Source organism: Bufo gargarizans, chromosome 1 (assembly GCF_014858855.1).
Source record: "Bufo gargarizans isolate SCDJY-AF-19 chromosome 1, ASM1485885v1, whole genome shotgun sequence".
Taxonomy (NCBI): domain Eukaryota; kingdom Metazoa; phylum Chordata; class Amphibia; order Anura; family Bufonidae; genus Bufo; species Bufo gargarizans.
In genome coordinates this window covers 50,961,922-50,984,014 of record NC_058080.1, presented here as the reverse complement: position 1 = coordinate 50,984,014, position 22,093 = coordinate 50,961,922, and the positions used below count along the sequence as shown (strand labels likewise).

Below are 22,093 nucleotides of genomic sequence, written 5' to 3'. Positions count from 1 at the left end.
ACTCCAGAGCTGCACTCACTATTCTGCTGGTGCAGTCACTGTGTACATACATTACTTATCCTGTACTGATCCTGAGTTACATCCTGTATTATACCCCAGAGCTGCACTCACTATTCTGCTGGTGGAGTCACCGTGTACATACATTACTTATCCTGTACACATCCTGAGTTACATCCTGTATTATACCCCAGAGCTGCACTCACTATTCTACAAGTTAATAACTACACCTCACTTACCAGACTGTCCTGGAGGTGGAATGCCCCCTAAACCGCGTGGCAGCCGCACAAATATTGAGAGGACCGCTGCTTTGTTACCACAACACGGCTCCAAGGCGATCGGCTTCGGTACAGTCTGAAGAGAGGCAGAGGGGGGAAAATAAATTACAGTTGGAAACAGTCAACATGGAGGGGCGTCTGAGCTTTACTACAAATCCCAGCTGATGAGAATGGCATAGTGACTGCTCCTTTGCTGAGAAATACCATTGCACAGTATACTACAGCAACCAGGCGCCCAACAATGCCGAGAGCAGCAGTTGTGTGTTCCAAAACCTCCTTACTGGTTAAGAGCTCTGCTTGCAGTCAATGAATGGGAAACTTTCAACAACTGAAAGTTCACCTATGTCGTCCTGCTGCAGAGTGTTACAATGTATCAGTGTAACTTACAATGATCAATGTTGTTTCTGAGTTTAGTTGACTACACTGACACACTGTAACAAACTGCAGCTGTGTGAGCAGGTCTGGTGTCCAGCCTGATTAGACATGTTTTGTTTAAGGGTCTGTTCACACCAAATTTCACCCTCCAACTGACAATCTCCCAACATAAGACTTCAACGTATCCGACCATCCAGGCATCAATGGAGGTCCAGGTGATGGACCTGTAACAGCCGTGACACAGGAACGCCACCAGCCCCTAGACCAGGCATCCTTAAACTGTGGTCCTCCAGCTGTTGCAAAACTACAACTCCCAGCATGCCCGAACAGCCTATAGGTATCAGCCTACAACAGGGCATTGTGGGAGTTGTAGTTTTACAACAGCTGGAGGGCCGCAGGTTGAGGATGCCTGCTCTAGACTAAAACATGGAAATACTATTCTTTGCTACAATGTATCAGCGCAGGCAAGACTAACTGTAACAAAACCTCTGCATCCAAACCCCGCTATAGGGCGCCATGACGGACGCAATGTCACAGATTTCCCGGCTGCAGAGTAACAATCACATTCAGCCCCGTAATTACCACAAGTAATAAATTGTTGCCTCTCGCAATGTGTATTGTCTTTGTAATTGTGAAGAAATGGTAACGCTGCTGTGTGGGCGGAAACCAACAGGCGCCATTATACGATTTAAAGGCTTAATGGAAAAGCAAATGTCAGGCTGATAAATCAAAGGCGGCGGTATTTATGTCCTCTATTACACCGACATAATTCTATTAATGAATTAACACCCAGCCTCATGCTAATGAGTGTTTTATGACCCGGTGGAGGCATAAACTGGAGCTGGGATGGTCGGAGGGCGAAATTTTTCCCATTTTATTTCCAATAACAGCAGATCACATTCGGGCTAATTAGTCTTGCGGTTTTTTTTTGTTTTTTTACCAGGCGGCAGTGAGCACAGCGGAGGCTCCGTTACCCTGATTACTTTATTGGGCTCTCAATCTTCCCAGGGCCTGGGCTGCTTTTCTCCACACTTAAGACACAGATGTTCAGCTATTTGTCAAAGCTTGCCTATTAAAGGGACACTAAACCTAGAAATAAATTAGCGGAAAAATAAATTCCGACACAAATGGTCTGGAAAACAGGTCTGTGGGGACTGATACCATTTTTTGTGTAGAAACAGATCTGTGTGTTGTGTTTTTACACCAAACATTATTATTAACATCACCTAGAGACAGGCAGCCATTTGACAACATCACCTAGAGACAGGCAGCCATTTGACAACATCACCTAGAGACAGGCAGCCATTTGACAACATCACCTAGAGACAGGCAGCCATTTGACAACATCACCTAGAGACAGGCAGCCATTGACAACATCACCTAGAGACAGGCAGCCATTTGACAACATCACCTAGAGACAGGCAGCCATTTGACAACATCACCTAGAGACAGGCAGCCATTTGACAACATCACCTAGAGACAGGCAGCCATTTGACAACATCACCTAGAGACAGGCAGCCATTTGACAACATCACCTAGAGACAGGCAGCCATTTGACAACATCACCTAGAGACAGGCAGCCATTTGACAACATCACCTAGAGACAGGCAGCCATTTGACAACATCACCTAGAGACAGGCAGCCATTTGACAACATCACCTAGAGACAGGCAGCCATTTGACAACATCACCTAGAGACAGGCAGCCATTTGACAACATCACCTAGAGACAGGCAGCCATTTGACAACATCACCTAGAGACAGGCAGCCATTTGACAACATTACCTAGAGACAGGCAGCCATTTGACAACATTACCTAGAGACAGGCAGCCATTTGACAACATCACCTAGAGACAGGCAGCCATTTGACAACATCACCTAGAGACAGGCAGCCATTTGACATCACCTAGAGACAGGCAGCCATTTGACAACATCACCTACAGATACAGTCCAGATGTGGTGGATGTGTTACATGTGGAGTGTGACAAAACCAATTGGCGTTTTTAAAGATTGGAAAAACATGTCCAAAAACAGTGCCACACGCTGGTGCTATGTTTTTTTCCTCCTCTTTAAGATGGTCATCCGGTTCACAGAATCTATGTTTAAACTCTCTATCAGGGGATACTGAGTTTTTATGTGTTACAGACCCACCATGTTGATTTATTCAATGCATAGCCTATTGATTTTAATGGAAATTCTGTAAGACTATGGCGGGTCCAGATGGCTTTTCTCCCACTCCAACCCTTCAGATTAACCCTGTAAAGGGGTTTTCTGGAATTCACATATTAACGGCCTATCCTCAGGATACCTCATTGATATATGACTGGTTGGGGTTTCACTCCCAGAACCCCTGACGATCAGAAGAGCTCCGGTGAGTGCCGCGGCCTCTTTCTAGGTAAATAACGTCCTATTCATTGGTCACATGACCTGGCGCAGCTCAGTCCTATTGAAGTGAATGGGGCTGAGCTGCAATACCAAGCGCAACCACTGTACAATGTAGGGCGCTGTGCTCGAAATACTATAAAGAGGCGCAGCACTCACTGGACTGTTCCTAGGCCACGGATGCCACGCTCATCAGTCACATAACCTAAATGCAGCTCAGCACCATTCAAGTGCCTGAGCTACAATACCAAGCACAGCCACTATACCATGTATGGCGCTGTGCTTGGCGAGCTGCGAGGAGGCTGCAGAGCGGTGCAACTTCTTCAAATAGCTGACTGGAGGGGGGGGGGGGTCCCCATATGTCAGACCCCCAGAGATAAAGATATTAACTACCTACTCTGGTTTTTGGTGGGGTGAGCTGTAGCTTTCTTGGTCCCAGTTTGGGGTACATACAACTTAATATTTCTTTTAATCCACTTTTTCCGGGAACGGCAAGGAGGGCCACAAAAAAAAAAAAAAAAAAACACTAACATTTTGGATATTTTCGGATGCAGTGATACCAACAGTTTTTTTTATTTATTATTTTTTGTAAATGGGAAAAGGTGGTTTTGCACTTTTTGTAATTTAGTTTTTTGATATTTTTTTAATCTCTAAATGTTTTCCGATCTCCAGTACAGTATACATCAGGATATTCTGCTAATCGGTGGTGACACAATCTGCGCGGCGAGGATCGGCGCTCCTATGAGTAGGTGTGGAATATACTTTGTGAATAAATTGCTTTATGCCAGAAACGTGTTTTTTGCCGCCGCCGGTGGTTTTGTTGATGGGGCAGAATTCTGTATCTGATTATCAGCCAATCAGGCGGCTCCGCAGCAGCGATATTAGGGCAGCGCAGGTGACAATTGTGCTCCTCGGCCTTAATGACAAATGCGAGAGGAAGGAAACGGGAGAAGGTTTCCCTTTTTCTGCTGCTGTTTCTTTAGGCAGTGATTAAACTGAGGTCAGCAGATGTAAAAGCAGAGAAATGGCGAGGACGGCTGTGTAGGGGCAGTCCACCCAGGGAGGCCTATCCCTAGAGGTACCGCATACAGTAAGGAGAACGCCAGGACACACGGCTGCAGCATTTTGGGCTCCCCCGCTTTCTGCCTTCTCTACTAATTCAGGAAGGTCCTGCCGCGTTAAAGGTCCATGGAGCGATGCGTCAGGCAATTATTGGGAAGGAACCAAACATGCCAGATAACTGCCTCATCGTCAGCGGAGATCACCTCTGCTGTAAGGAGGTAATGGATCGCTTGTCTCCATAGATCATCATTGCTCCCAGCAGATCCCGGGATACACAGCGCGATCTTCAGCACGGAAACGCCAATTCTAGGCGCCTGAAGAAAGACAGGGTCACCTGAAGAGCGAGGGTTGGCTCTTTCATTGGGCAATCGCCAGAACCATTCACACAGGTCAATTTTCAGGAACAAGCGCTTCTACAAACATTCTTCTCAATATCTGGCCAGTCTATGGGTAAAAGGGGTTAGCGAAGATGGAGGAGAGAGTGAGAGAGGGAGAGAGTGAGTGAGAGAGTGAGAGAGGGAGAGAGTGAGTGAGAGAGGGAGAGAGTGAGTGAGAGAGGGAGAGAGTGAGTGAGAGAGGGAGAGAGTGAGTGAGAGGTGAGAGAGTGAGAGTGAGAGAGTGAGAGAGTGAGAGTGAAGCGTGGAGAGTGGTGAGAGCGGGCGAGGGCGAGATGCGTGCGCGCGGGCGCTCTGCTATGCGCGCGTGCTGAGTGCGTGCGTGCGCGTGCGCGTGCGTGCTGCGCGTGCGTCGCGTGCTTGCGTGCTGCGAGAGTGAGTGGGTGCGTGCGTGCGTGCTTGCGTGCGCGGGCGCGCGTGCGCGCGGGAGTGCGGCGTGCGCGCGTTGCGTGCGCGCGTGCGAGCGTGCGTGCGCGTCGCGTGCTGCCGTGCGCGCGGGCGCGCGTGCTTCGCGCGTGCCGCGATGCGTGCGTTGCGTGTCGTGCGTCGTGCGTGCGCGCGGCGCGCGTGCGTGCGTGCTGCGTGCGTGCGTGTTGCGCGCGGGCGCGCGTGCGTGCGCGCGTGCGCGCGTGCGTGCGTGCGGCTGCGTGCGCGCGTGCGTGCGTGCGCGTGCGTGCGTGCGTGCGTGCGTGCGTGCGTTGCGTGCGCGCGGGCGCGCGTGCGCGCGGGCTGGCCGTGCGCTGCGCGTGCGTGCGCTCGCGTGCGCGCGTGCGTGCGCGCGTGCGCGCGTGCGTGCGCGCGTGCGCGCGTGCGTGCGCGCGTGCGGCGTGCGTGCGCGCGTGCGCGCGTGCGTGCGTGCGTGCGTGCGTGCGGTGCGTGCGTGCGTGCGTGCGTGCGTGCGCGCGGCGCGCGTGCGTGCGCGCGGGCGCGCTGCGTGCGCGCGTGCCGCGTGCGTGCGTCGTGCGTGCGTGCGTGCGCGCGTGCGCGCGTGCCGCGTGCGCGCGTGCGTGTGCGTGCGCGCGTGCGCGCGTGCGCCGCGGGCGTGCGCGCGTGCTGCGTGCGGGCGGCGGGCGTGCGCGCGCGTGCGTGCGTGCGTGCGTGCGTGCGGGCGCGCGTGCGCGCGGGCGTTGCGCGCGTGCTCGCGTGCGTGCGCGCGTGCGTGCGCGCGTGCGCGCGTTCGTGCGTGCGTGCGTGCGTGCGTGCGGCGCCGTGCGTGCGCGGGCTCGCGTGCGTGCGTGCGTGGCGCGCGCGTGCGTGCGCGCGCGCGTGCGTGCGCGCGTGCTGCGTGCGTGCGTGCGTGCTGCGTGCGCGCGTGCGCGCGTGCGCGTGCGTGGCTGCGGGCGCGCGTGCGCGCGCCGTGCGTGCTGCGTGCGTGCGTGCGCGCGTGCGCGCGTGCGCGCGTGCGCTCGTGCGTGCGTGCGTGCGTGCGTGCCGCGCGCGTGCGTGCGCGCGTGCGTGGTGCGGGCGCGCGTGCGCGCGTGCGTGCGGCGTGCGCGCGCGTGCGCGCGTGCTGCGTGCGGGCGCCGTGGCGCGCGTGCGTGCGCGCGTGCGCGCGTGCGTGCGTGCGTGCGTGCGTGCGTGCTGTGCGCGCGTGCGCGCGTGCGCGCGTGCGCGCGTGCGTGCGCGCGGCGGGCGCCGTGCTTGCGCGCGGGCGCGCGGGCGCGCGGGCGCGCTGCTTGTGCGTGTGTGTGTGTGGGGTGTGTGTGTGTGTGTTTGCGCGCCGCGCGCCCGCGGGGGGGCCCGCGGCGAGGAGAGAGACCGAGGGGTGGACGACGCGCGGACGAGAGAAAGGAGGGGGCAGAAGCGAGGGAAGAGAGAAGAGGAGGGGGCCAGACGAGGGCAGAGAGAGCCGAGGCGGGGGCACAGAAGCGAGGGAAGAGAGAGAGGGAGGGGGACAGAAGCGAGGGAAGAGAGAGAAAGAGGAGGGGGACAGAAGCGAGGGAAGAGAAAGAGAGGGGGGGACAGAAGCGAGGGAAGAGAGAGAAAGAGGAGGGGACAGAAGCGAGGGAGAGAGAAAAGAGGGGGACAGAAGCGAGGAAGAGAGAGAAGAGGAGGGGGGACAGAAGCGAGGGAAGAGAGAAGAGGGAGGGGGACAGAAGCGGGAAGAGATAGAAAGAGGAGGGGGGACAGAGGCGAGGAGAAGAGAGAAAGAGGAGGGGGACAGAAGCGAGGGAAGAGAGAGAAAGAGGAGGGGGGACAGAGGCGAGGGAAGAGCCGCAGTATATATAGTGTGTGAGGTGGGGACAGGAGATCTCTGGTGCAGCCGCAGTATATATAGTGTGTGAGGTGGGGGACAGGAGATCTCTGGTGCAGCCGCAGTATATATAGTGTGGTGAGGTGGGGGCAGGAGATCTCTGGTGCAGCCGCAGTATATATAGTGTGTGAGGTGGGGACGGGAGATCTCTGGTGCAGCCGCAGTATATATAGTGTGTGAGGTGGGGACAGGAGATCTCTGGTGCAGCGCAGTATATATAGTGTGTGAGGTGGGGACAGGAGATCTCTGGTGCAGCCGCAGTATATATAGTGTGTGAGGTGGGGACAGGAGATCTCTGGTGCAGCCGCAGTATATATAGTGTGTGAGGTGGGGGGCGTACAGGAGATCTCTGGTGCAGCCGCAGTATATATAGTGTGTGAGGTGGGGGCGTACAGGAGATCTCTGGTGCAGCCGCAGTATATATAGTGTGTGAGGTGGGCGTACAGGAGATCTCTGGTGCAGCCGCAGTATATATAGTGTGTGAGGTGGGGACAGGAGATCTCTGGTGCAGCCGCAGTATATATAGTGTGTGAGGTGGGGGACAGGAGATCTCTGGTGCAGCCGCAGTATATATAGTGTGTGAGGTGGGGGACAGGAGATCTCTGGTGCAGCCGCAGTATATATAGTGTGTGAGGTGGGGGACAGGAGATCTCTGGTGCAGCCGCAGTATATATAGTGTGTGAGGTGGAGGACAGGAGATCTCTGGTGCAGCCGCAGTATATATAGCGTGTGAGGTGGGTGACAGGAGATCTCTGGTGCAGCCGCAGTATATATAGTGTGTGAGGTGGGGGACAGGAGATCTCTGGTGCAGCCGCAGTATATATAGTGTGTGAGGTGGGGGACAGGAGATCTCTGGTGCAGCCGCAGTATATATAGCGTGTGAGGTGGGGGACGTACAGGAGATCTCTGGTGCAGCCGCAGTATATATAGTGTGTGAGGTGGGGACAGGAGATCTCTGGTGCAGCCGCAGTATATATAGCGTGTGAGGTGGGGGACGTACAGGAGATCTCTGGTGCAGCCGCAGTATATATAGTGTGTGAGGTGGGGGACAGGAGATCTCTGGTGCAGCCGCAGTATATATAGTGTGTGAGGTGAGGACAGGAGATCTCTGGTGCAGCCGCAGTATATATAGTGTGTGAGGTGGGGGACAGGAGATCTCTGGTGCAGCCGCAGTATATATAGTGTGTGAGGTGGGGACAGGAGATCTCTGGTGCAGCCGCAGTATATATAGTGTGTGAGGTGGGGGCAGGAGATCTCTGGTGCAGCCGCAGTATATATAGTGTGTGAGGTGGGGGACGTACAGGAGATCTCTGGTGCAGCCGCAGTATATATAGTGTGTGAGGTGGGGGACAGGAGATCTCTGGTGCAGCCGCAGTATATATAGTGTGTGAGGTGGGGGACGTACAGGAGATCTCTGGTGCAGCCGCAGTGTATATAGTGTGTGAGGTGGGGGACAGGAGATCTCTGGTGCAGCCGCAGTATATATAGTGTGTGAGGTGGGGGACAGGAGATCTCTGGTGCAGCCGCAGTATATATAGTGTGTGAGGTGAGGACAGGAGATCTCTGGTGCAGCCGCAGTGTATATAGTGTGTGAGGTGAGGACAGGAGATCTCTGGTGCAGCCGCAGTATATATAGTGTGTGAGGTGGGGACAGGAGATCTCTGGTGCAGCCGCAGTATATATAGTGTGTGAGGTGGGGGACAGGAGATCTCTGGTGCAGCCGCAGTATATATAGTGTGTGAGGTGGGGGACAGGAGATCTCTGGTGCAGCCGCAGTATATATAGTGTGTGAGGTGGGGGACAGGAGATCTCTGGTGCAGCCGCAGTATATATAGTGTGTGAGGTGGGGACAGGAGATCTCTGGTGCAGCCGCAGTATATATAGTGTGTGAGGTGGGGGACAGGAGATCTCTGGTGCAGCCGCAGTATATATAGTGTGTGAGGTGGGGACAGGAGATCTCTGGTGCAGCCGCAGTATATATAGTGTGTGAGGTGGGGGCAGGAGATCTCTGGTGCAGCCGCAGTAGTATATAGTGTGTGAGGTGGGGACAGGAGATCTCTGGTGCAGCCGCAGTATATATAGTGTGTGAGGTGGGGGACAGGAGATCTCTGGTGCAGCCGCAGTATATATAGTGTGTGAGGTGGGGACAGGAGATCTCTGGTGCAGCCGCAGTATATATAGTGTGTGAGGTGGGGGACAGGAGATCTCTGGTGCAGCCGCAGTATATATAGTGTGTGAGGTGGGGACAGGAGATCTCTGGTGCAGCCGCAGTATATATAGTGTGTGAGGTGGGGGACAGGAGATCTCTGGTGCAGCCGCAGTATATATAGTGTGTGAGGTGGGGGGCGTACAGGAGATCTCTGGTGCAGCCGCAGTATATATAGTGTGTGAGGTGGGGGCGTACAGGAGATCTCTGGTGCAGCCGCAGTATATATAGTGTGTGAGGTGGGGACAGGAGATCTCTGGTGCAGCCGCAGTATATATAGTGTGTGAGGTGGGGACAGGAGATCTCTGGTGCAGCCGCAGTATATATAGTGTGTGAGGTGAGGGACAGGAGATCTCTGGTGCAGCCGCAGTATATATAGTGTGTGAGGTGGGGGACAGGAGATCTCTGGTGCAGCCGCAGTATATATAGTGTGTGAGGTGGGGGCAGGAGATCTCTGGTGCAGCCGCAGTATATATAGTGTGTGAGGTGGGGACAGGAGATCTCTGGTGCAGCCGCAGTATATATAGTGTGTGAGGTGGGGGACGTACAGGAGATCTCTGGTGCAGCCGCAGTATATATAGTGTGTGAGGTGGGGGACAGGAGATCTCTGGTGCAGCCGCAGTATATATAGTGTGTGAGGTGGGGGACAGGAGATCTCTGGTGCAGCCGCAGTATATATAGTGTGTGAGGTGGGGGAAGTACAGGAGATCTCTGGTGCAGCCGCAGTATATATAGTGTGTGAGGTGGGGACAGGAGATCTCTGGTGCAGCCGCAGTATATATAGTGTGTGAGGTGGGGGACAGGAGATCTCTGGTGCAGCCGCAGTATATATAGTGTGTGAGGTGGGGACAGGAGATCTCTGGTGCAGCCGCAGTATATATAGTGTGTGAGGTGGGGGACAGGAGATCTCTGGTGCAGCCGCAGTATATATAGTGTGTGAGGTGGGGACAGGAGATCTCTGGTGCAGCCGCAGTATATATAGTGTGTGAGGTGGGGACAGGAGATCTCTGGTGCAGCCGCAGTATATATAGTGTGTGAGGTGGAGGACAGGAGATCTCTGGTGCAGCCGCAGTATATATAGTGTGTGAGGTGGAGGACAGGAGATCTCTGGTGCAGCCGCAGTATATATAGTGTGTGAGGTGGGGACAGGAGATCTCTGGTGCAGCCGCAGTATATATAGTGTGTGAGGTGGGGACAGGAGATCTCTGGTGCAGCCGCAGTATATATAGTGTGTGAGGTGGGGGACAGGAGATCTCTGGTGCAGCCGCAGTATATATAGTGTGTGAGGTGGGGGGCAGGAGATCTCTGGTGCAGCCGCAGTATATATAGTGTGTGAGGTGGGGACAGGAGATCTCTGGTGCAGCCGCAGTATATATAGTGTGTGAGGTGGGGGACAGGAGATCTCTGGTGCAGCCGCAGTGTATATAGCGTGTGAGGTGGGGACAGGAGATCTCTGGTGCAGCCGCAGTATATATAGTGTGTGAGGTGGAGGACAGGAGATCTCTGGTGCAGCCGCAGTATATATAGTGTGTGAGGTGGGGGACAGGAGATCTCTGGTGCAGCCGCAGTATATATAGCGTGTGAGGTGGGGACAGGAGATCTCTGGTGCAGCCGCAGTATATATAGCGTGTGAGGTGGGGACAGGAGATCTCTGGTGCAGCCGCAGTATATATAGTGTGTGAGGTGGGGGCAGGAGATCTCTGGTGCAGCCGCAGTATATATAGCGTGTGAGGTGGGGGACAGGAGATCTCTGGTGCAGCCGCAGTATATATAGCGTGTGAGGTGGGGACAGGAGATCTCTGGTGCAGCCGCAGTATATATAGCGTGTGAGGTGGGGACAGGAGATCTCTGGTGCAGCCGCAGTATATATAGTGTGTGAGGTGGGGGCAGGAGATCTCTGGTGCAGCCGCAGTATATATAGCGTGTGAGGTGGGGACAGGAGATCTCTGGTGCAGCCGCAGTATATATAGCGTGTGAGGTGGGGGACAGGAGATCTCTGGTGCAGCCGCAGTATATATAGTGTGTGAGGTGGGGGCAGGAGATCTCTGGTGCAGCCGCAGTATATATAGTGTGTGAGGTGGGGACAGGAGATCTCTGGTGCAGCCGCAGTATATATAGTGTGTGAGGTGGGGGACAGGAGATCTCTGGTGCAGCCGCAGTATATATAGTGTGTGAGGTGGGGGCAGGAGATCTCTGGTGCAGCCGCAGTATATATAGTGTGTGAGGTGGGGACGGGAGATCTCTGGTGCAGCCGCAGTATATATAGTGTGTGAGGTGGGGGACGTACAGGAGATCTCTGGTGCAGCCGCAGTATATATAGTGTGTGAGGTGGGGGACGTACAGGAGATCTCTGGTGCAGCCGCAGTATATATAGTGTGTGAGGTGGGGGACAGGAGATCTCTGGTGCAGCCGCAGTATATATAGTGTGTGAGGTGGGGACAGGAGATCTCTGGTGCAGCCGCAGTATATATAGTGTGTGAGGTGGGGACAGGAGATCTCTGGTGCAGCCGCAGTATATATAGTGTGTGAGGTGGGGACAGGAGATCTCTGGTGCAGCCGCAGTATATATAGTGTGTGAGGTGGGGACAGGAGATCTCTGGTGCAGCCGCAGTATATATAGTGTGTGAGGTGGGGGACGTACAGGAGATCTCTGGTGCAGCCGCAGTATATATAGTGTGTGAGGTGGGGGACAGGAGATCTCTGGTGCAGCCGCAGTATATATAGTGTGTGAGGTGGGGGACAGGAGATCTCTGGTGCAGCCGCAGTATATATAGTGTGTGAGGTGGGGACAGGAGATCTCTGGTGCAGCCGCAGTATATATAGTGTGTGAGGTGGGGGACAGGAGATCTCTGGTGCAGCGCAGCAGTATATATAGTGTGTGAGGTGGGGACAGGAGATCTCTGGTGCAGCCGCAGTATATATAGTGTGTGAGGTGGGGGGCAGGAGATCTCTGGTGCAGCCGCAGTATATATAGTGTGTGAGGTGGGGACGGGAGATCTCTGGTGCAGCCGCAGTATATATAGTGTGTGAGGTGGGGGACAGGAGATCTCTGGTGCAGCCGCAGTATATATATAGTGTGTGAGGTGGGGACAGGAGATCTCTGGTGCAGCCGCAGTATATATAGTGTGTGAGGTGGGGGACAGGAGATCTCTGGTGCAGCCGCAGTATATATAGTGTGTGAGGTGGGGGGCAGGAGATCTCTGGTGCAGCCGCAGTATATATAGTGTGTGAGGTGGGGACGGGAGATCTCTGGTGCAGCCGCAGTATATATAGTGTGTGAGGTGGGGACAGGAGATCTCTGGTGCAGCCGCAGTATATATAGTGTGTGAGGTGGGGGACAGGAGATCTCTGGTGCAGCCGCAGTATATATAGCGTGTGAGGTGGGGACAGGAGATCTCTGGTGCAGCCGCAGTATATATAGCGTGTGAGGTGGGGGACGGGAGATCTCTGGTGCAGCCGCAGTATATATAGTGTGTGAGGTGGGGGACGTACAGGAGATCTCTGGTGCAGCCGCAGTATACGCTCTGGGGGTCTGACGAGAGGCTGCCATCCTCATACAGGACTCTGGAGACATTAACCATTTATTCACATCCTGCAGTCACTGGTGGGGTGGCTTTAGAATATAAATGAACATGTGAATAAGCCCCAAGAGTAACCCACCCTAGTGTCTGCATGTTCTGGGGGTACACCTGCTGTGTATCTGTAGGACTGCGCTCTCATCACACTAGGACTCCGCTGTGGTGCGTCTCCGCATACATAAGGCTCCACTGGTCTGATGGATCACACTGCCCCTAGAGGCCACCACAGGCACTGCTCCCTGTCACTTATATATACGCTCTCTAATTTTCTTTTCGTATCCTCCTATGATTAAACTATAATAAAAAGCCCCACACGAGAGCCGCAGGCGCATAGAGCAGGGAGTCACTGCGGCTCACCACAGTTACCAGGATAAGACATGGAAATGGTTTGCCGGCTTGTGATTTGGACCGGCGTTCCCCTTTATGGGACTAACCTGCAGGAGATGACTGCTGCAGATTACATTACTGGGCCCCAGAGTGGAGCCTGCATGAGGCAGCGGATAATGAATGCAGACAGAATCCTTTACCCTGTCCTCAGGAGCGGAGAACGGTGGGGGTCTGCCTGTCTGAAGGGTCTGTGGCCCTCCGGTGAGCACTGCGGACCCTTCTTCAGCCATCCGTCACATGGACTTTCTGCATATCAGTCCTATGCAAGTGGATGGGACTGAGCTGCAATACCAAGCACAGCCACTATACAAAGCATGGCGCTGTGCTTGGTGCACTAAGAGGCTGGAGCACTTCTTCAAACAGGGGGTCGGACCCCCCACTTTCTCCGCAGAAGAGGGAGAAAGGAATAAATCCCAATGAAGCAAGTGCCGGAGGGGTGCAGGAGATGTCCCTGCGGGGATCGGCTGATGAAAGGTACAGAGAAAGTTTCACGTAAAGCACGGAAAACAGCAAGAAGAGGAGGCTGCGGCCAATCCGCCAGCAAACACGAGGCCTCGTACGTCTGATACATTGTAACAAACAGAACTGTGCCACATCGGACACAACTGAAGCAAACCCTCAGCTCTGAGAAGCATTAGGCCTGTGCAGCCTCTGGATAGACAACAGTGTTCCCATTCTCTGACAGCAAGCAGAAATCCTAAAAAGGAATAAAGACACAAAGCATTTAAGGAGGTTGTCACTACACAGTGCACAGGGGACCGTAACCTGGTGCTGACTGGGGGCAGTGCAACAACACACTGTAACGACTTCTCAGCTCTCCAGCAGTCCTAGTAACAAACTGCAAGTCTCTGCGATCTGTGCGATCCTCACCTTCACGCTCCCGCCGATCAGATCCGGCGGCTCCTCGTCCGTTTCCAGGGCGACGTTGACGGAGGCGAAGGGTCGGCTCGCCATCTGCTGCATCTCCCGGATGAGTTGCTGGAAATAAAGAAGACACGGGTTATACAAGACCGAAATACGGGAGCAGGGGGCTCATCACCGCTATACAGTGACGGCACAATCTGCACCTCCTGAAATACTCTGTGCTGTGAGGGAGGCCGCCTTCCCTTAACCTTTTCAGCACCGGGTGCTCTGTGATACGTGCACTCTGCACAGTATGCAGGGTGGTGATCTGTCACATCTGATAAGGCAGTGCGGCATGACGACATGTCAGGATTCCTCGATCCAGGATAGCATCACACTGTGCTCATCCTGATCTGCCCGATTCACTGCAGGGTACTGGGGACTGCTCATATACATGATATTTTCTATATTCCTCAGTTATTCCTCTGTATTACCCTCCAGTCTAAAGCTCTGCTCATCCTGATCTGCCCGATTCACTGCAGGGTACTGGGGACTGCTCATATACATGATATTTTCCATATTCCCCAGTTATTCTTTTGTATCACCCTCCTGTCTATACCTCTGCTCATCCTGATCTTCCCGATTCACTGCAGGGTACTGGGGACTGTTCATATACATGACATTTTTTTATATTCCTCTGTATTACCATCCTGTCTATAGCTCTGCTCATCCTGATCTTCCCAATTCACTGCAGGGTACTGGGACCTGCTCATATACATGCCATTTTCTATATTCCTCAGTTATTCCTCTGCATCACCCTCCTGTCTATAGCTCTGCTCATCCTGATCCACTGCAGGGTACTGGGGCCTGCTCATATACATGACATTTTTTCATATACATGACAATTTCAGGAGGATCAGGGTGAGCTCTGCTCATCCTGATCCTCCTGATTCACTGCAGGACACTGGGAACTGCTCATATACATGACATTTTCTATATTCCTCAGTTATTCCTCTATCACCCTCCTGTCTAAAGCTCTGCTCATCCTGATCCTCCTGATTCACTGCAGGACACTGGGAACTGCTCATATACATGACATTTTCTATATTCCTCAGTTATTCCTCTGTATCACCCTCCTGTCTAAAGCTCTGCTCATCCTGATCCTCCTGATTCACTGCAGGGTACTGGGGACTGCTCATATACATGACATTTTCTATATTCCTCAGTTATTCCTCTGTATCACCCTCCCATCGTTCGGATTTCCTGGGTGTATGACTAGGACCAGCAGGAGCCCAGTAAAGACTGACAATAGTAGAGGGAACAGAGGGATGTGCCATTCGGGGTCTGTGGAGAGCGCGGTGGCTCCATCTGCTGGAGGACATGTTACCTGTCTAATGATGCACCCATACAACTACATCACACAACGTCTACAGCCTCACTGCCTGTGTCAGTCTTCACTGCAGTCTTAGTATTCTACTCATGAACTAGGACATCGTAATTCCTTCCAACATGGGGGAGGACTGTACTGTAAAACACACATTCTTCCCTCTGCTCATGTATGTGTCAGTCTTCACTACAGTCCTGCTATTCTATTTATGAACCAGGAGACTGAGGATGAACACAGCTGTAGCTTCACTGTAAAGCACAGTTATATCCTTCCCTCTGGTCATTTACGTGTCAGTCTTTACTGAAACTCTAGCATTCTATTCATGGATGAAAACACCCTGAGTGAACATAGTGCTGCTGTAAACTCAGTAGTGTTACATAATTCCCCCTACTCATGTGTCAGTCTTCACTGCAGTTCTAGTATTAAATTCAAGGATGAACATATCACCAGCCCTTCCCCACATAGAGGAGCGCTGCACTGTAGAATTATTTCCTTCCCTGTGTTCCTTTATGTGTCAGTCTTCACTGCAATCCTCGCATTTTATTCATGAACCATAAGGTTCAGTATGACCATAGCTGTAGCTCCCTTTCTCACAGGGGGGATGCATCGTTTAGTAAGTGTACTCCCTCCCCATCACTGACCAGTGGTAGCGGCTGCCGCAATACACCGTGGTGCGACTCTGCAGATCCGCCATTCAGGACTCCGGGAAAGCTGGGTGGTGCCCTTTGTGGCGATCAAACGGGGGCACCAGCCCACAAAGGGGTAGACTAGGTACTGAAGGTGCATCTGGGGTGGAGATCGGCTCAGGAAGGGTTAAACGTGGTCAGTCTGCATGTGGTCAGATCATAGGAAAGATTACAGCAGCGGGAGAGGAGTGCGCTTACCCTGCGCAGAGGGGGCAGCGTCATGTGACCGGGGGGTCACTGGCAGTTAGATAGAAGACCAGGCTGCAGAGCAGCACAGAGTATTTCAGGAGAAAAGCATCTCGAGCTTGTGGATGCAGTGATCTGTCCATTCAAGCGTCATTTGATAGAGGCAGTGCCATGATGTGAGGAGGGGAAGAGAGGCAAGTGGAAGGTCACAGAAGGAGCACAGAGTATTTAAGGAGAGCAGAACAGTATTGAGGACAGGGCTGTATGTGACCAGCACTGAGCAGGTTAATCATTCCAGTGAGGCAGCAGTGGCTTCTGACTGAGGACCTCCGGAGCCGACAGCGCGCTGCTGCCCGTGCTGATTACTGCCTTCTACACCCGGAGAGCAGGAGGCAGCACATGGCGGTCCCTGGGGAGCTGCTTCATCCAGCTGTGCACAGGCTTCCTCTGATGTAGCAGTGCTGAAGCGGTCAAAGAACTATAACTGGAACCAAGTGCAATGGAAGCGAGGCGTCCCCAGCTGATGCCTCCCCTCTACCTGCACTCGTGGTGCAACACTGCCATCTAGTGGCCACAACAGGACACCGCTCAAGGGGGAAAACTGCATGAAAGCCAGAGATTGTAGGAGTGAGGCGTCTGCTGCAAAAAGGGGGAAAGGATAGATCTGCAAGGACGTGATCAGAGAAGATCCCACGCGGCAGTGACCACAAGAGGGAAATCAGCAGAAGGGATCTTTTCAATGACTTCCTGCTGCGCATGTGCTTAGACGCAGCAGCAAATCCAAACGAGCAGAGCCGCAGTGTAAAGCGTGAAGAAGGTGGAATAGGCACCACCAGGGAGGAGGCGTAGCGGCATGACGTGAGTTACGGGCGTGCTGCGGTTCCCCCGCCCCCAACGCCGGCTCTAGCTACGGCCCCTGATGCAGCGCTGACATGCCGTCCTGAGACGCCGCCGTACCTGCAGAGTCTGCCGGACGAACTGTGCTTCACGCGGGGTGCTGACGCTCTGCCCGCTGAGCCTCAGAGGTTGGAGGTTGGCGCCGGCTCTGTGCTGGGAGCGGTCCCTCTGCTGGTCCGCGTGTGCTTGGAGGCATGGTCTGCCTGAGACTGAGCGCGGACGCTCCACTCCTTCGCTGGCTTACCTGCTGACCCGCACTGGTGCCTGCTGCCTTACCTGATGGGTGGCCCCCAAAGCTTCAGGGCAACTCAATGGTGACGTTACGCCCGGGGTGCCATACCGATGCGGTTCTGCTCTGCTGCAAGACGCCGCTTCATTCATTCCTCTGACTCCCAGGCGGCTGCTCCGGTCTACTACTCAGAGTAGGCGACGGCCGTTAAACAACGCAGGCGGGCCGCGCTAAAGATACCCGGACCACCCCACTATGAAAAGTTATCCAGGACCTGGAAAACCCAGGAGACTGAGGAACGTAAGACCCCTGCTTTACTGGTTTGTATTAGAAGACATAAGATATATGCTTGCTCAGAAATACAGGGATTTACGCACTTTTGCACAATACAAAAAGTTTGAAAGTAACTTCGTAACAGGAGAAAAGGTGGGGGGGGGGGGGAGAAAAAGATAACTTTTTTTTTTTTTAAAGTACGGCACCTAAATGGTACGAAACGCAGATTACAGAATTGCAAAAAGATACCAATCAGATAAAAAAAAAAAAAAAAAAAGGATTGAAATAGTAGAGAGTGATAAGGCATTGAAGGAAAAAATGGCGGATCTGGAGGACAGGTCCCGGAGAAATCATCTCAAACTAGCGGGCTTCCCGGAAGGAGCAGAAAGAGATGACCCCACAGGTTTCATCCAAAAATGGTTATCAGACAACGTAACATCCGCAGAGGCAGCTCCATCACATACCGTGGAGAGAGCGCACCGCATCCCGACGAGAAAACCACCACCAGGGTCAGCACCGAGACCACTGCTAGTCAAAATGGTTTCCTCAAGAGACCGGGGTGACCTCCTCAGGTGGAAACGAGAGATACAGACGGTGAAATACAACGACGCCAACATAGAGATACACCCGGACTTCTCCAAAGTTACGCAAGACAAAAGAAGAGAATATAAAGATGGAGGGGGGGGGGGGGGGAATAGCCTATAGTTACGCTGGGTTCACACCTGAGCGTACTGGATGGAGCGCTCTGTATGCGCGATTCTACGGGCATCTCACATACGCGGCTCCTGTGCAAGCGAACGCCCATTGTCGCGCGTTCCCGGAAGTCTATGTACGGGAACGCACGACAAAACGCCCCAAAGAAGCTCCTGTACTTCTTGGGGTGTAGGGCGTTTTACAGCGCGATCGTACGCGCTGTAAAACGCTCAGGTGAGAACCATTCCCATAGGGAAGCATTGGTTTCTCCTTGTTGAGCGTTTTACAGCGCGTAGGAACGCTCAGGTGTGAACCCAGCCTTAGAGACCGATGAGTCACATTCAGCGACTCGCAGGTCAGTACGGGAGTAGGGGTCGAGGTATTGAGGATGTGTCGTTGGGGGTGCCCCTGCCCTTCCGCCTAGCACTGTCTTAAATTCAGGGAAAAAAATAAAATATATAAAAAAATAAAAATAAAAAGTCAAGAATTTTGACATTGAATATTCGCGGATTTGCGGCTAAAACTAAGATGTGCGCAGTGTTTGACCTAGTCTCTAGACATCTACCAGCTATAGTCGCCTTGTTAGAAACACACCTAACAGGTGAAAAAGTGCCAGCGCTGGGCGGAAGGAGAAGGGCCTCTCATAAATACCACTCCTGTTACTCCACATACTCCCGTGGAATTAGTGTCTACGTCCACAGACAGGTAGACTGTGTCCCAATAGAACAATTAATTGATCAAGAGGGTCGGACATCTTCCTTCACTGTCAGTGGCAGGGTCAAAGGAGTATCATCGCTTTTATATACATCTCACCCCTTTTCACAGCAACTGTGCTATGTAAACTGATGGATTATAGCTCGGCACGAGAGGAGTGCCCGGTGCTGGTGGGGGGCGACTTCAACTCGGTCATGGACATCAAAATAGATAGGACATCCACCATAACTAATTATGAACAAAACTCCAGCTCAAGCACTTTACCATTTAGAATGTGTAAAGAAATGGCACTGGTCGATGTATGGAAATAGGTATTCTCATGCTTCAGTAATACATACAGGTCCATGTCTCGAGTTCATCTGGCCCTCGCCAGCCCCGGGCTCATCAACAGGGTTAAAAAAAAAAAAAAGAATTCTGAAAGTCACGGTATCTCCGACCATTCCCCGGTTACGGTATTATTGGATAGCCATAATAAACTAAATAAAAATAGAATTTGTAAACTTAACCCCCATTGGATGACACTAACAGGGATGTGGAGAAGATTAATGAAGAAATGAAACTCTTCTGGAGCGACAATATTAACTCAACACATCCACGTGGTTTGGGACTCGCTCAAGGCATACCGCCGAGGTTTGTATTCACACCAAATTAGGAAACAGAAAAACGTCTTTGCCCAAACTCAAAAAGAAATAGAAGGGAGGCTCAACCACATAATGAATGAGATCACTCAGGTAAATACCCAGAAAAACAACTTCAATTAAAAAAAAGTGCGAGACGAATATAAACCATATCTATATAAAAAAGCACAGAATAAAAGGTTCTTCTCGGGGTTGAGGACCTTTAGGGAATCCGGTAAACCAAGTAGATTACTATCCACAATAGTAAAAAAATCAAAGGGGGAGTAACAATATTATGGGAATTAGGACAGCGGCAGGAGACATTTTAGGAGACCCTGATGATATCCTAGGGGAATTCACCCGATATTTCTCCGTGCTATACCAGGCTGGGCCCATAGATCAGGGAGGAAAAATAGATCAATACTTAGATAACATTAAGATTCCGGAATTCGACAAACAAGATATTGACTGGTTGAACTGACCGATCCAACTGAGCGAGCTACAAACTACGCTAAAATCCATCAAGGGCAATACGTCCCCAGGGTTGGATGGTCTCCCATTCGAAGTATGCCGAAAACATGAGGGCGTTATTCTCCCCCAAATGTTGGAAGTATTAAACCAATCATGGATACTGGGCTCTCTACCCCCCTCATGGACAGAAGCAACCATCACATTAATCCCCAAAAAGGGGAAAGACCCGCTGTCAGTCACATCTCTCTGTTGAACACAGGTTATAAAATCCTTGCAAAACTGTTGGCCAACAGATTAAAAGCCGTCATTCACAAAGTCGTCCACGCGGACCAAACTGGGTCCATTCCAAAAAGGAATATACAGGACAATGTAAGGAGGGCCTTCCTGAATATCCAGATGGGGGAGGACCGCTCCATCCTGTCCTTGGACGCGGCTAAGGCGTTTGACAGGGTGGAGTGGCCCTTCCTCTGGAGAGTGATGTCGCGGGTGAAGATGGGTGAATACTTCTCCAGATGGGTTTGCATTCTGTATCAAAACCCGGTATCCAGAGTTCGAGTTAATGGGTTATAATTACTGTGCCCCCCGCTGGCAGAACGAGATGGAGACCTCGACACGAGGACCCGGCTGCGCCGCTGATCTCCGATAGACTGCCTTTGTTTGGCGCTGCCTCCACTGTGCCGGCGGGAGGCTCAGCACAAGTGACATTTTACTTAGAAACTTGCTAAATGTCTTGACTTTACTGCTGGCAACGTGCGGCATTTGTGAGACACCGCTGGGGTCGTGATCTGTGCTGCGGGAAGATTTCAGGGGACGTGAACTGATTAGCCTTATGCAGGGGGAGGGGGGCGACACACAGGCTGGGAGGGGGGGCGACACACAGGCTGGGAGGGGGGCGACACACAGGCTGGGAGGGGGCGCAGCTCTATGTGATCCTCAGACACAGGGGCAGAGTGTGAACAAGGCCTGTATTCACACCGAGCCGACTCCCCGATATAGGGGTCAGCTGCATACAGCGGGAGATGGGGGGGGGGGGGGTCAGAGACTGGGACTAACAAAACGTAGAGACCAAACATCACTGGTCTCCTCAGCTGCAGAAGTCCTGCACAGGGGTCGTCTCAGACTTGGGCTACATGCACATGACCGTATGCGTTTTGTTGTCCGCAAAAAATAAATTATGGAATGGACACGGAAACAAACATTCGTGTGCATGTAGCCTTAAACCTGACCGTAATCATCAGGGAGGAGAGGGAGAGGGGGAGAAGAGAGCAAGAGAGGAGGGGAGGAAAGTGAAGGAGAGAGCGAGAAAGAGAGGAGGGGGAAAGTGAAGGAGAGAGCAAGAGAGGAGGGGGGAAAGTGAAGGAGAGAGCGAGAAAGAGGAGGGGGAAAGTGAAGGAGGAGAGAGAGGAGGGGGAAAGTGAAGGAGAGAGAGAGGAGGGGGAAAGTGAAGGAGAGAGCGAGAAAGAGGAGGGGAAAGTGAAGGAGACGAGAAAGAGAGGAGGGGGAAAGTGAAGGAGAGAGGAGGGGGAAAGTGAAGGAGAGAGCGGAAGAGAGGAGGGGAAAGTGAAGGAGAGAGCGAGAAGAGAGAGGGGGAAAGTGAAGGAGAGAGCGAGAAAGAGGAGGGGAAAGTGAAGGAGAGAGCAAGAGAGGAGGAGGAATAAGGAGAGAGAGAGAAAGAGGAGGGAAGTAAAGAGAGAGAAAGAGGAGGGGAAAGTAAAGGAGAGAGAGAAAGGAGGGGGAAAGTGAAGGCGAGAGAGGAGGGAAAGTAAAGGCGAGAAAGGAGGGGGAAAGTGAAGGCGAGAGAGGAGGGGGAAAGTAAGGCGAGAGAGGAGGGGGAAAGTAAAGGCGAGATAGGAGGGGAAAGGAAAGGCGAGAGGAGGGGAAAGTAAAGGCGAGAGAGGAGGGGGAAGTGAAGGAGAGAGCAAGAGAGGAGGGGAAAGTGAAGGAGAGAGCGAGAAAGAGGAGGGGGAAAGTGAAGGAGAGAGCAAGAGAGGAGGGGGAAAGTGAAGGAGAGAGCAAGAGAGGAGGAGGAAAGTGAAAGAGCAAGAGAGGAGGAGGAAAGTGAAAAGAGCAAGAGAGGAGGGGGAAAGTAAGGAGAGAGAGAGAGAAAGAGGAGGGGGAAAGTAAAGGAGAGAGAGAGAAAGAGGAGGGGGAAAGTAAAGGAGAGAGAGAGAGAGAGAGAGAGAGA

At 52.8% G+C, this 22,093-nt stretch overlaps 1 protein-coding gene across 2 annotated transcripts in view; it reads right to left on the bottom strand.

Annotated features, from left to right (window-relative positions):
- ATRN (attractin) overlaps window positions 1–22,093 on the bottom strand; it is a 109,818-nt gene that overhangs the window by 2,018 nt on the left and 85,707 nt on the right. The window contains exons 27-28 of one of the 2 annotated variants that reach the window (XM_044295406.1): window positions 13,783–13,890; window positions 237–351 (exon numbers count right to left, since the gene is read on the bottom strand). In XM_044295406.1, coding sequence (XP_044151341.1) covers window positions 237–351; window positions 13,783–13,890 — 223 coding nt within the window. Of the gene's footprint in view, window positions 1–236; window positions 352–13,782; window positions 13,891–22,093 lie in introns of those variants that run through there. The other variant, XR_006390113.1, reaches the window with a different exon arrangement.